The sequence below is a fragment of the Mandrillus leucophaeus genome, unplaced genomic scaffold (assembly GCF_000951045.1).
Source record: "Mandrillus leucophaeus isolate KB7577 unplaced genomic scaffold, Mleu.le_1.0 Scaffold129, whole genome shotgun sequence".
Lineage (NCBI taxonomy): Eukaryota > Metazoa > Chordata > Mammalia > Primates > Cercopithecidae > Mandrillus > Mandrillus leucophaeus.
In genome coordinates, this window is record NW_012101243.1 from 1,573,138 (window position 1) to 1,587,213 (window position 14,076).

A 14,076-nucleotide genomic window follows, 5' to 3' on the forward strand; every position below is an offset into this window, starting at 1 on the left:
TCTCAAAAAAAAAAAAAAAGGAAAAAAATGGAAAAAAACCACCGCATTCTGCAAACTGCATGGAGCATTTGAAACGCACAAACAGGTGTTCCTACCCAACACCTGTCTTGGGGCCCAAGAGTCCTATAAAGACTTAAACCAGACAATTCAAGTCTGATCATGTTCAGACCTGTCTGATGAACCAGACTGGGGAGTTCTCAAAGGTGGCTGGATTGGAGGGAAAGACAATGGATCAGTTGAAAGAAAATCAACCCTGGTCCCTGCCAGGTGAGGGGAAGGGTTTCTTCCTTTACATCCTAAATTCCATCTCTAGAAATATGCCTTATACTCAAACCCTCTCTGAGGGCTATAATATGGATCTTTGCTACAACCAGCCTTGCTTGTTATTTATACATGTTCCTCCTAGTCCATGCCAAGAGGCTGTCTGGGCTAACCGAATTAAAATATATATATATGTGTATATATACATGTCAAATTTCAAAGTGAGGTGCTAAATCACTGTACATATATATGTGTGTGTATATATATATTTTTTGTTTTTGTTTTTCTGTTAGTCTAAAATCTGTTTTAAAGTTCCTAAATCCCTTATCCCAATATAAAGGGGTCTGCAGGTGGAGGATAGATAATTTATGTGGAGATATTTCTGGCTATGAGTCCCCATTCCTCCTTGGGGAAGATTGAAAGGACATTACCTTTAACCACTCAAACCAAGTGACTGGGAGACGGGGCTTCCATGAGAATCTGAGATGCAGAATCCATACTATTGCAGTTAGGGAGTATCGTGACCAGGATATGCTTCCTGCCTGTGAAATCTAGCAAGAAGAGACAAGCCTGCTGGCTACTAGGTCCTGTTCAGCAGGGCTTTCTGGAGGTATAAAGGGACCCCAGGAAGAAGAAGCTAGACAAATGGCCATTAATAGATGCCTTTTCTAAGGGAACTGCAGGAGAGGGGCCGGTAGTGAACCCCTGAAGAGTGTATAAAAGCACCCCATGATGCTTTGATGATAGATAGAGATGGCTATAAACATCCACGAGGCCCAGAAAGCATTAAGCCAGCTGTTACACTAGTTCAAAGAAGACTTTTCCCGCCCCCATCTTCCTCTCCATGTTAACATGGAGACATGTTGAGTGACTGAAGTGAACTGAGGATGACAGAGGGGGAAAAATAGAGGGAAAAAAACCCAGCCATTTTCTTCTTTCTTTCTTGCTGCAAGGTAACGGTCTGGAGCACCAAAACGATAGTCTCTTGCTGCTGTTAATCTGAGTCCATTCTTTTTTTTTTTTTTTTTCCCAGAGTCTCACTTTGTAGCCCAGGCTGGAGTGCAGTGACACGATCTTGGCTCATTGCAACCTCCGCCTGCTGGATGCAAGTGATTCTCATGCCTCAGCTTCCTGAGAAGCTGGGATTACAGGCGCCTGCCACCACACCCAGCTAATTTTTTTTTTTTTTTTTTAGTAGAGATGGGGTGTTAGCGAGGCTGGTCTTGAATTCCTGACCTCAAGTGATCCACCCACCTTGGCTTCCCAAAGTGCTGGGATTACAGGCATGAGCCACCGCGCCTGGCCCATTCTGGTTTTTTTTTAGAAACAGAGTCTTGCTCTTTCACTCAGGTTGGAGTGCAGTGGTTTGATCATAGCTCACTGCAGCCTCAACTTCCTGGGCTGAAGCGATCCTCCTGGCTCAGCGTCCTGAGTAGGTAATACTATAGGCATGTGCCACCATTCCTGGCTAATTTGTTTAAAAAATTTTTTGTAGAGATGGGGACTCACTGTGTTGGCCAGGTTGGTCTTGAACTTCTGGCATCAAGCAGTCTTCCTACGTTAGCTTCCCAAAGTGCTGGGATTATAGGCTTGAGCTCCTGTGCTGAAGTTCCATACATTATTTTTAAAATATTGATTGGGCATCTATTATGTGCCAAAAGTTGAGCTAGACACTGGGAGGGACCCAAAGAACAATAATAAATGAACTCTGTCCAGAGCCTCTGTTCACAAACTCACATGACGGGCAAGCAAGTAAAGAAACAGGGAGCAGCTGACTGCACAGAGTCAGTGCCACTACGACTTGTTTGTGAAGGATAAAAACTCTAAAAGTAGCCAGGTGTGGTGGTGCACTACTGTAGTCCCAACTATTCCGAAGGGTCACTTGAGCCCAAGAGGTCGAGGTTGCAGTCAGCTATGTTCAGGCCACTGCACTCCAACCTGGGCAACAGAGCAAGACTCTGTCTCAAAAAAAAGAAAAAATTGCTAAGCAGATAAGCCAGGCATGGTGGCATGTGGCTGTAGTCCCACCCACTCAGGAGGATGAGTCAGAAGAACCTCTTGAGCTTAGGAGTTTGAGACCAGTCTGGGCAGCATAGCAAGACCCCATCTCAAAAAAAATGCTAAACAAAGTGGCGGGGGTGGGGTGGTGGTGGGGATTCCAAGCAGCATGTGCAGAGGTACAGCAGTGTGCTAGAGCATGGGATGTATTAGGAATGCTGGACACTCCTCTTGCTGATGCTACCACTTGGTTGAATTGTGTAAATCTCCCTAGTTGGATTCCCTTTGTCAGCTGGATATTTTCTCCCTGGTCCTGACTCAGCCTCAGTAGGCAGTTCTTATTCCATTCCTAGCCCCCTCTCACTGACCAAGTCAGGCTCTAAGCAACCAGTGTACCCAAGCTTGAGATTCTTGAAGTGGATGACATCTTTTCCCTATCACTCAGGGCTTGGGCAATAAAGGATGTTCAGTCACAGTTCCCATAGGACCAGGTCCTCTCCTTCCTCAAAAATGGGCCCTTGGTCGGGCGTGATGGCTCATGCCTGTAATCCCAGCACTTTGGGAGGTGGAGGCAAGTGGATTGCTTGAGGCCAGAAGTTTGAGACCAGCCTGGCCAACATGGCGAAATCCTGTCTCCACTAAAAATACTGGGCCTGGTGTCGCTCACCTGTGATTCCAGCTACTCGGAAGGCTGAGGCACAAGAATTGCTTGAACCTGTGAGGAGGAGGTTACAATGAGCCGAGATTGTGCCACTGCACTCCAGCCTGGGTGACAGAGTGAGACTCTGTCTCAAAAAAAAAAAAAAAAAAAAAAAAAGCGGGAGGGGGGGGGGGGCCCTTAACTATATTCTTTTTGTTTAAAAAAAAAAAAAAAAATCCTGTAGCCAGGACTACATATGTGCGCCACCACATCCAGCTTGCTTTATGTTCTTGAACAACCCTCTTTCCCTCTCTGAGCCTCAAATTCCTCAGCTGCAACATGGGGATAATAATACTTACCAACTAGGGTTCTTATACGCAAAGTGGGAATTGGAATTAGATGGAGGGAAGGAGTGGGAAGGAGTGGAGGAGTCCAGCAAGGATCTGAGATTTCTGAGCTCAAGAATGACAACAAAGTTTCCGGTGATTAGAGAGGTTTCCTGTGATTAGAGAGATTGGGATGTGAGGGGAGAGGGGAACTTTCTCTTTTGAATATTTTTACAACGAACATGATTTAATTTTATAATTAAATGTATTTGGTATGAATATCATGCATCGATAAAGAGGTGTTTTAAATTTTTTTTTTTTATTTTATAGAGACGAGCTTGTGCCAAGTTGCTCAGGCTGATCTCGATCTCCTGGGCTCAGGCAATCTCCCCGCCTCAGCCTCCCAAAGTGCCAGGGTTACAGGCATAAGCCACCGCACCCGGCCTAATAAAGTTTTTAAAAAGCTTATGTTACTATATTGTGTGGAAAATCATCTAGGAGACTGATCAGAGTGGTTGCTTCTAGGGAGGACTGAAAGACCCAGGGTCTGGGGTGGGAGGAAGATGTTTTCTTTTGCATTCTTTTCTACTGTTTGAATTTTTAAAATCATGAATTTATATTACTTTTCTTCCTAATATGTATGACTTTTTTAAAGTTTTAGAATTATTTTAAAAATAAAAATATTTTCTAGAATAAATATTAAAAACATGTGGTTATTTTATTCATACCCCTCTACCCACAACAGACAGACACACGCAACAATCACACACAATTTCCAGCTTCAGATGACAGTACAGGTATTTGCAGCCCAGGGAAGAATTTGATTGACCTATGGACAGAAGGCCCAGAGACAATCAACTCTAGCAAGCTGCAGCTCCCGAGTAGCTCAGCAGGGGGAGCCGTTGAGAGCGCGTCCTGAGCAGTGGCCGCTGCTGCGGAGTTCAGAAAAGAAACCAGGGGCCGGGTGCGGTGACTTAAGCCTGTAATCCCAGCACTTTGGGAGGCCGAGACGGGCGGATCACGAGCTCAGGAGATCAAGACCATCCTGGCTAACACGGTGAAACCCCGTCTCTACTAAAAAAATACAAAAAACTAGCTGGGCGTGGTGGCGGGCGCCTGTAGTCCCAGCTACCCGGGAGGCTGAGGCAGGAGGCGGAGCTTGCAGTGAGCCGAGATCGCGCCACTGCACCCCTGGGCGACAGAGCGAGACTCCGTCTCAAAAAAAAAAAAAAAAAAAAAAAAGAGAAACCAAGTTTACGGCGCAGGTGAGGGTAGGCAGAGGCCGCTCTGCTCTTGCCAGGGTTCTCAGGGTTCCCTGGGGTTGGGAGAAGGAGCACAGATGAAAAGGGAAGGGACTCTGGGCTTTCCTCCCGGCCAGCTCCTAACCTGTAGGGTGGTCTGTCCTCTCTTCACGTGGGAAGGGCACTGGATTCAGAATTAGGGGCTTGGGTTGAATTCTAGCTCTGTCATCTTTAGCTGTGTGAACTTGTGCCAGTCACTTAACTACTCAGAGATTTAATTTCCTCATTTATGAAACAAGGACAATATTAACAACGGAAACTTTTTTAAAACAAAACAAAACTATAATTTATGATTAGCCGGGTGCAGTGGCTTGCGCCTGTAGTCCCAACTATTCAGGAGGCTGAGAAGCGAGGATCGCCTGAGCTCAGCAGTTCGAGGCTGCAGTGAGCCGAGATCGCACCACTGCACTCCAGCCTGGGTGACAGAGTGAGACCCTGTCTCAAAAAAAAAAAAAAAAGCAATAAATAAAATTATAATTTATGAAGCACATACTATATTTTGGTCATTGAAAGGTGCTTTACATGTATAAACACATTACTTCTTATAACCACTCTGTGATACAGGGGTTTTTTTGGTTTGTTTGTTTTGTTGTTGTTGTTGTTTTGAGACGGAGTTTCGCTCTTATTGCCTAGGCTGGAGTACAGTGGCCGGATCTCAGCTCACTGCAACCTCTGCCTCATGGGTTCAAGCGATTCTCCTTCCTCAGCCTCCTGAGTAGCTGGGATTACAGGCGCCTACCACTACACTCAGCTAATTTTTTTCTATTTTTAGTAGAGACAGGGTTTCACCATGTTGGCCAGGCTGGTCTCAAACTCTTGACCTCAGGTAATCTGCCCACCTCAGCCTCCCAAAGTGCTGGGATTACAGGTGTGAGCCACCACACCCGGCCTGTTTTTTTTTATTTTTATAGAGACAGGTCCTGCTATGTTGCCCAGGCTGGTCTTGAACTACTGGGCTTAAGCAATCCTCCCATCTCAGCCTCCCAAAGTGCTGAGATTACACGTGTGAGCCAGGTATGTTTTTACCGGTTTGCCCAGCCAGGTATATCATCATGATCCCCGTTTTATACATGAGGAAACTGAGGCAGGGAGAGATGAAATAATTTGCTTGAGATTACATAGCTGATAAATGGGGGGAGCCAGGATTTGAAGGTGAGTGGCTTAGCTCTTAATCATTATGTCACTACTCTCCTGCTTAAAACATCCCATGGGGTTCCCAGCGCACTAAAAGTAAAGTCCAAGCCAGGCCCGGTGGCTCACACCTGTAATCCCAGCACTTTGGGAGGCTGAGGCGAGTGGATCACTTGAGGTCAGGAGTTTGAGACCAGCCTGACCAATATGGTGAAACCCCATCCCTACTAAAAATACAAAAATTAGGCGGGATGTGGTGGCCCACGCCTGTAATCCCAGCACTTCGGGAGGCCGAGGTGGGCAGATCACAAGGTCAGGAGTTCGAGACCAGCCTGGCCAACATGGTGAAACCCCGTCTCTACTAAAAATACAAAAATTAGCCGGGCGTGGTGACAGACACCTGTAATCCCAGCTACTTGGGAGTCTGAGGCAAGAGAATCGCTTGAAACCGGAAGGCGGAGGTTGCAGTGAGCTGAGATCCTGCCACTGCACTCCAACCTGGGCAACAGAGCAAGACTCTTGTCTCAAAAAAAAAAAAAAGAAGAAAAAATAAAAAGAAAAGAAAATCCAGCTCCCTTTCCAGGGCTTACAAAGTCATACATGATGTGGTTCTGGCATGATCTGACCTCACCTCCTGCCATTGCCCCCTTTGCTCACTCTGCTTCAGCCACACCAGCTCCTCCTTACCTCAGATGTACTGAGTGCATTCCTGCCTCAGGGCCTTTGCAACTGCTGTTCCCTCCACCTGGAATGCTTGTCCTCCAGACTTCAGTATGGCTCATTTTCTCACTACATCTGGGTCTCTGCCCAAACATCACCCCCTCAAAGGGCATTTATTTCTAAAATAGACACCTCTTTGACCATGCTTAATTTTTCTTCACAGCACTTAGCATTCTCTTATGTGTGTGTTTGTCTGTCTCTTCCACCAGAATGTGAGAAGAGACAAACAAATGCATAAGAGAAATTTCAGACAAACCACTTGGTTTGTCTTGTCCATGGCTAGATACCCAGAACTCAGACCTGGGGCCCATCCCATGGTAGGCACCCAATAAGTATTTGCTGAATAGTTAAGTAGATAAAGAAATGAATACCCAACGTCACCCAACTGGCAAATAGTAGAAGTGGAACACTGCGTTGTTTGGTCCCAGCGCCTGTGCTCTCAGCCACTGTGCTGTGCAGGACTGACTCCCAGAGAGATCTCGGGAGGTTCAGATAGCTTCATGAATGGGAGGCCATTTTGAAAACTGACAAGTGCTTGAAAAAAGGGATTATTATTATTATCACTCAGTTCACTGTTTGCTCATCTGGGGACATAATATAAAAGGGATAATAATAATCTGACAGGCTGGGCACAGTGTCTCACGCCTGTAATCCAAGTACTTTGGGAGGCCGAGGTAGGCGGATCACTTGAGGTCAGGAGTTCAAGACCAGCCTGGCCAGCATGGTGAAACCCCGTCTCTACTAAAAATACAAAAATTAGCCAGGGGTGGTGGTGCGTGCCTGTAGTCCCAGCTACTTGGGAGGCTGAGACAGGAGAATCACTTGAACCTGGGAGGCGGAGGTTGCAGTGAGCCGAGATCACGCCATTGCACTCCAGCCTGGGTGACAGAACTAGACTCTGTCTCCAATAATAATAATAATAAAATAATAATAATAATAATCTGGCCTACTGACTTTATAAGGATGTTTTATGGAACACCAATGAGATAATGGATGGGGAAACATACACGCAAAAGGCTCTACATGGCAGAAGGGGCTGCAGAGATTACTTCCATGTCAGTGGCTTCCCAAGGCTCCCATCCTCTACCTCAAGTTTGACATTAATATTGCTGACAGGAGAGGGGGAGGTTGGGGGACATGGGGGACCCAGGGACGTTGTGTCCCTGTAATTAAACATGTCGGGACTGAAGCACTGCCAGCGGCAGCATCTGGTTGCAATTACCAGAGGGAACCAAAGTGATTAGTCACCTTTATAGTGAGAGCCAGGCAGGAACCCTGGGCTCCTCTCTGGAGAGGGCCTTCTAACCAAGCTCAGAGTCCCCTTTCCCTGCTCCCACCCTGTTTCTGGGAGTTCCCTGGTCCTCAAACAATAGTCCTGGCCCCAAGACTCCTCCATGTCCCCAAAGTCCCAGCCCACTGGTGAGACGTTGACTGAAAGGAATACTGTAACTTCCCCCAATGCCCTATCACTTCTCATGTTTCTAAGGACCAGATTAAGTTTGTGTGGTATAAAATGTGTTGAAACCAAAATTAGATTTCAAAAATAATTTAACCTTTCTGAACTTAAATTTATTTATCTTTAAAATGAGGGTATTGGGCCAGGCGTGTTGGCTCATGCCTGTAATCCCAGCACTTAGGGAGGCCAAGGTGGACAGATCACTTGAGGTCAGGAGTTTGAGAACAGCCTGGCCAACACAGTGAAACTCTGTCTCTACTAAAAATACAAAAATTAGCTAGGCATGGTGGTGCACACCTGTAATCCCAGCTACTCAGAAGGCTGAAGCAGGAGGACCCCTTGAACCCGGGAGATGGGGGTTGCAGTGAGCTGAGATCGTGCCACTGCACTCCAGCCTGCGTGACAGAGCGAGACTCATCTCAAAAAAATTAAAAGAAGTTACTTTCGGCCAGGTGTGATGATTCACACCTGTAATCCCAGCACTTTGGGAAGCCAAGGCGGGCAGATCACTTGAGCCCAGAAATTTGAGACCAGCCTGGGCAACACGGCGAGACCCCGTCTCTACAAAAAATACAAAAATTAGCTGGGCATCGTGGTGTGCACCTGTAGTCCTAGTTACTTAGGAGGCTGAGGTGGGAGGATTACCTGAGCCCCATGATTATGCCATTGCACTCCAACCTGGGCAACAGGTGAGACCCTGTCTCAAAAAACAACAATGAAAACCAGTACCTTCACAGCATTGTCATGAAGATAAATAACACATAAATGCAATGGAGTACAAAACCCAGAGTCTAGTTGACTGGAATAAGTGCTTAAAAAAAATAGCTATTATTGGCCGGGTGCAGTGGCTCACACCTGTAATCCCAGCACTTTGGAAGGCCAAGGCAGGCAGATCACGAGGTCAGGAGATTGATACCATCCTGGCTACCACGGTGAAACCCGATCTCTACTAAAAATACAAAAATTAGATGGGCGTGGTGACATGCCGCTGTAGTCCCAGCTACTTGGGAGGCTGAGGCAGGAGAATCGCTTGAACCTGGGAGGCAGAGGTTGCAGTGAGCCAAGATCATGCCACTGTACTGCAGCCTGGGTGACAGAGCAAGACTCCGTCTAAAAAAAAAAGCTACCATTAATAATTGCCATTAATACATTAATAGCTGATGACTTTATGCAATTTATTTTTATTTTTTAGTAGAGACAGGGTTTCACCATGTTAGCCAGCATGGTCTCGGTCTCCTGACGTCGTGATCCGCCCACCTCGGCCTCCCAAAGTGCTGAGATTACAGGTGTGAACCACGGGCTTGGCCGCAATTTATTTCACTGAATCTCCAACAAGAGTCCTGTGAGGTAAACACTATCATTATCCCTGTTTAGAGTTTCAGAGGGGTTTAGAGGCTTCCCAAGATCACACAATGCATAAATAGCAGAACCAAGATTCAAAACCAGGTCTGTTTGTCTCCAGAATCCTTGCTTTTTTTCAAGCCACATACAGAGATGTCGTGGTTGTTCAACTCATTCATTTATTCACGCTCTGAGCTTAAAAAATGCTTAAGAAGTGGCAAGACAATTCTTCCCTTTAAGGAACTTAGAGTCTAATGGGAAAGGCAGGTTATGTCCACAAATAACTACACTTCAAAGTAGAAAATGATGATTTTTGTAAATAAGGGCCAGTTAGAGATTCATTTACTCATATAATACGTACTGACAGCTGCCGTGTGCTGGGCCCAGTGCCAAGCACTGGGTATAATTGAAAGATAAATATGGTACAGTCTAGTTATAATCTAATGGGAGAGACAGGTATGTAAAGAAATTATTATAGTTATAAGGAATTAAGTTATGATTTTAAAATATGAAAAAATATAGAGCAGAAGAAACAAATTGTGTTGGCATAGGGGGCAGAGGCAGAGACTGAATAAACTTTCAGCTGCCAAAAAATGTAAAAGAGCACAGAAAATGTGCGATGGCAGCTCAGGGGGAGTGTGCATTTTCTGGAGGATGCAAGAAGGCTTCATGGAGGAGGTGGCACATGAGTTGGCACTTGTTTGATGGGTAGCTTTTAGTAGAGGGAGGGTTAAACCAGAGAGAGCTTGGAGGCCTAGAAGCCAGTTATAGGGGAGAATCATAGCGGGACAAGCAGTGAGGAGGACAGGGCAATGATGGAGGGAGTGAAGGGAGGGATGCCAGAGAGGACTGGTTCAGGGGTAACAAATCTATAATTTCAATTTTTAAAATTTTATTAATATTATTTATTTACCTACTTATTTTTTTTGTGTGTGATGGACTGTAGCTCTGTCACCTAGGCTGGAGCGCAGTGATGTGATCTTGGCTCACTGCAACCTTTGCCTCCACACCCGGCTAATTTTTTATATTTTTAGTACAGATGCCTGTAATTCCAGCACTTTGAGAGGCCAAGGTGGGTGGATCACTTGAGCTCAGGAGTTTGAGACCAGCCTGGCCAACATGGTGAAACTCCTTCTCTACTAAAAATACAAAAAATAGATAGGCATGGTGGTGTGCACCTGTAGTCCCAGCTACTCGGGAGGCTGAGGCAGGAGAATCGTTTGAACTCAGGAGGCAGAGGTTACAGTGAGCCAAGATCATGCCACTGCACTCCAGCCTAGGTGACAGCGCGAGACTCTGTCTCAAAAAAAAAAAAAAAAAAAAAAAAAAAAAAAGAAAAGCCTACCTGACTATTGCTTCTCCCCTGCCGTCCTTCTTACAGCGTGACAAGTGTTGTTGCAGTGAAATGTACAGAAGGGGTAATTGGCCCTGTCTAGGGACCAGGAAAGACTTCCCAAAGGAGGTGAATTTTCAGCTAAACTCAGGATGTGGAGTGCTTTCTCCAGTTGTGGGAGAGAGAGAGGAGGATATTTCAGGTGAAGTGAACAGCTTTCCCCGCTGACCCTGGGGTAAGTTGCTCAGGGGCTCTATCGCACAGGTCCCCCAGAGGAAGGGAGCTTCCATACTTCAATGAGTTTTCATTTAGAATACTCTTGAGTTCAGCTGGAATTCAGAACTTCCAGACTTACCAGAAAAGCATCATGTGGGAAATTGTGCCGGGCGCGGTGGCTCACGCCTATAATCTCAGCACTTTAGGAGACCGAGGCAGGTGGATCACGAGGTCAGGAGATGGAGACCATCCTGGCTAACACGGTGAAACCCCGTCTCTGCTACAAACATAGAAAATCAGCCGGGCGTGGTGGCGGGGGCCTGCAGTCCCAGCTACTCGGGAGGCTGAGTCGGGAAAACGGCGTGAACCTGGGAGGCGGAGCTTGCAGGGAGCCGAGATCTCGCCACTGCACTCCAGCCTGGGCGACACAGCGAGACTCCGTAGAAAAAAAGAAAAAAGAAAAGCATCATGTGGGAAATGGCTTTTCCAGCCTCCTGTAGGGGCCGCTGCTGCCCCAGACTCAGCCAGTCTCTTCTAAGAAAACTCGGAGGACGTCTTTGCCGGGGTGGAGGTGGGGTACACCCTGGACCTGCCGCCATCCAAGGAGTGGGCTTAAGGGCGGCAGTGCCCCCAAGCCTGAAGAATATGCACTCAGTCAATGGCATTTGGGGGTAGGGAGGGGGTGTAGTGGGCACAGATATTTTTCAGTCTCTGGGTCACCACAAGTTTATTAAAATAAAAGAAAATGTGGGTAAATGCTGCCATCTGTCTGTCCCTACTCCCAATACACACACACACACACACACACACACACACACACAGAGGCACACACACACAGACACACATAAACACACACATACAACAAATCAGGCCCCAGGCTAGATGCAGGAGTTGAAACTGCTTTAAAAACACTCTAAGGACTTAACTACAAACCCACACTCCCCATGCTTCTGGGGCTTAAGATCTTTGAGCTCATTCTTCAGCATCTCTCCTTGGGAAGGTGGGGTGGGCTACTCCATGAGGTGGAGGTGAAGACCCCTGAGTCTGCTCCATGGAGGGGGAGGCCCCCTAAGCCTAGAGTCCCGCTGCGGGGCTCTGTGCCAAGAGCCCCCGTGAGCCATGGCCTCGAAAGGGCAGCGGTGATTTTTTTCACATAAATATATCGCACTTAAATGAGTTTAGACAGCATGACATCAGAGAGTAATTAAATTGGTTTGGGTTGGAATTCCGTTTCCAATTCCTGAGTTCAGGTTTGTAAAAGATTTTTCTGAGCACCTGCAGGCCTGTGTGTGTGTGTGTGTGTGTGTGTGAAGTATTTTCACTGGAAAGGATTCAAAACTAGGAGGAAAAAAAAACTGGAGCACACAGGCAGCATTACGCCATTCTTCCTTCTTGGAAAAATCCCTCAGCCTTATACAAGCCTCCTTCAAGCCCTCAGTCAGTTGTGCAGGAGAAAGGGGGCGGTCGGCTTTCTCCTTTCAAGAACAAGTTATTTTCAGCTGCTGACTGGAGACGGTGCACGTCTGGATACGAGAGCATTTCCACTATGGGACTGGATACAAACACACACCCGGCAGACTTCAAGAGTCTCAGACTGAGGAGAAAGCCTTTCCTTCTGCTGCTACTGCTGCTGCCGCTGCTTTTGAAAGTCCACTCCTTTCATGGTTTTTCCTGCCAAACCAGAGGCACCTTCGCTGCTGCCGCTGTTCTCTTTGGTGTCATTCAGCGGCTGGCCAGAGGATGAGACTCCCCAAACTCCTCACTTTCTTGCTTTGGTACCTGGCTTGGCTGGACCTGGAATTCATCTGCACTGTGTTGGGTGCCCCTGACTGGGGCCAGAAAGCCCAGGGGACCAGGCCAGGATTGGCCAAAGCAGAGGCCAAGGAGAGGCCCCCCCTGGCCCGGAACGTCTTCAGGCCAGGGGGTCACAGCTATGGTGGGGGGGCCGCCAATGCCAGGGCAAAGGGAGGCACCGGGCACACAGGAGGCCTGACACAGCCCAAAAAGGATGAACCCAAAAAGCTGCCCCCCAGACCGGGTGGCCCTGAACCCAAGCCAGGACACCCTCCCCAAACAAGGCAGGCTACAGCCCGGACTGTGACCCCAAAAGGACAGCTTCCCGGGGGCAAGGCACCCCCAAAAGCAGGATCTGTCCCCAGCTCCTTCCTGCTGAAGAAGGCCAGGGAGCCCGGGCCCCCGCGAGAGCCCAAGGAGCCGTTCCGCCCGCCCCCCATCACACCCCACGAGTACATGCTCTCGCTGTACAGGACGCTGTCCGATGCTGACAGAAAGGGAGGCAACAGCAGCGTGAAGTTGGAGGCTGGCCTGGCCAACACCATCACCAGCTTTATTGACAAAGGGCAAGGTGAGGGGGCGGGGTGGCAGGGGCACGGCTCAGAGGGAGGGGCATCTGCATGAATGGAGGGGCTTTCAAAGCCCTGGCACTGCCCTGGTGGGAGACACTGTGTGCATCTGGCCCGGGGTGGGTGTATGGGGACACTCACACATATCTCACACATAGCAGATCCCGAGCTGCCCACACATCAGGGCTGGAGGGCACCTAGGAATCACCAGGTTCAACGCCTGCAAGGTGCAGGGCAGGCACTAAAGCCTAGAGAGGAGACAACACCTGCCAGTTGATGGCAGAGTTGGAGACCGGATTCCAAGACTTGATTCCCCAGCTGTGCATCTGTCCCTGCTGGGCTGGCCGAACTTTCCACGCTCCAGGGGTTTGTAGGTGGGCTCAGATGGCAGAGAAAGAAATGAATCTTGAGGTCCCCGTGGTTCTGCAACTTTGCCCTCAGGCAAGGGGATAGAGGAGGCAAGAGAGGTGCTCACAGTAAATGGGGCATCTTGGAGTCATGGAATGATGTTCGAATATATGGGGAGGGAGCAGACCTAGGGTCTAACTCGCAGTGTGACCTTGGGAAAGCCCCTTCTCACTTGGGGTCTCTGTTTTCCCATCTGTACACCTATATGGGGTTGGACAGGGTGGTTTCTGAGAGCGCTTCCGACATGAAAACTTTAGGTCCTGTCCTGAACACGCCTCATTCTCCTTACATTAACTCGGGAGACTACCTGCTCCCCTCTGTCTCTCTCTGCTCCCCTCTGTCTCTCTCTGCCCACCTAGTGTTACTGTTGCAGCTTTTCCTCTCTACTTGCTGTGTGATCTAAGCAAGTCCCTCCCGCTCTGAGGGCCTCAGTTTCTTCCTAGTGTGAAGAGGGAGGTGGGCTGTTGGTTGCTCAAGTTGCCTGCAGCTCATTTGCTCTGGTCCTAGGCTGGCAGGGTGGGGGAGGGGTCAGAGGATGGGAGAGGTTTCTCATTAGAGCTGGCCTGGAGGGGGCTGCCGGGG

At 48.1% G+C, this 14,076-nt stretch overlaps 1 protein-coding gene across 1 annotated transcript in view; it reads left to right on the plus strand.

Moving 5' to 3' along the window:
• Positions 1-11,948: 11,948 nt before the first annotated feature.
• GDF5 (growth differentiation factor 5) overlaps positions 11,949-14,076 on the plus strand; it is a 5,280-nt gene continuing 3,152 nt past the window's right edge. The window contains exon 1 of the mRNA XM_011972398.1: positions 11,949-13,088. Within this exon, the coding sequence (XP_011827788.1) occupies positions 12,464-13,088 (625 nt within the window). The 5' untranslated portion in view covers positions 11,949-12,463. The remainder of the gene's footprint in view (positions 13,089-14,076) is intronic.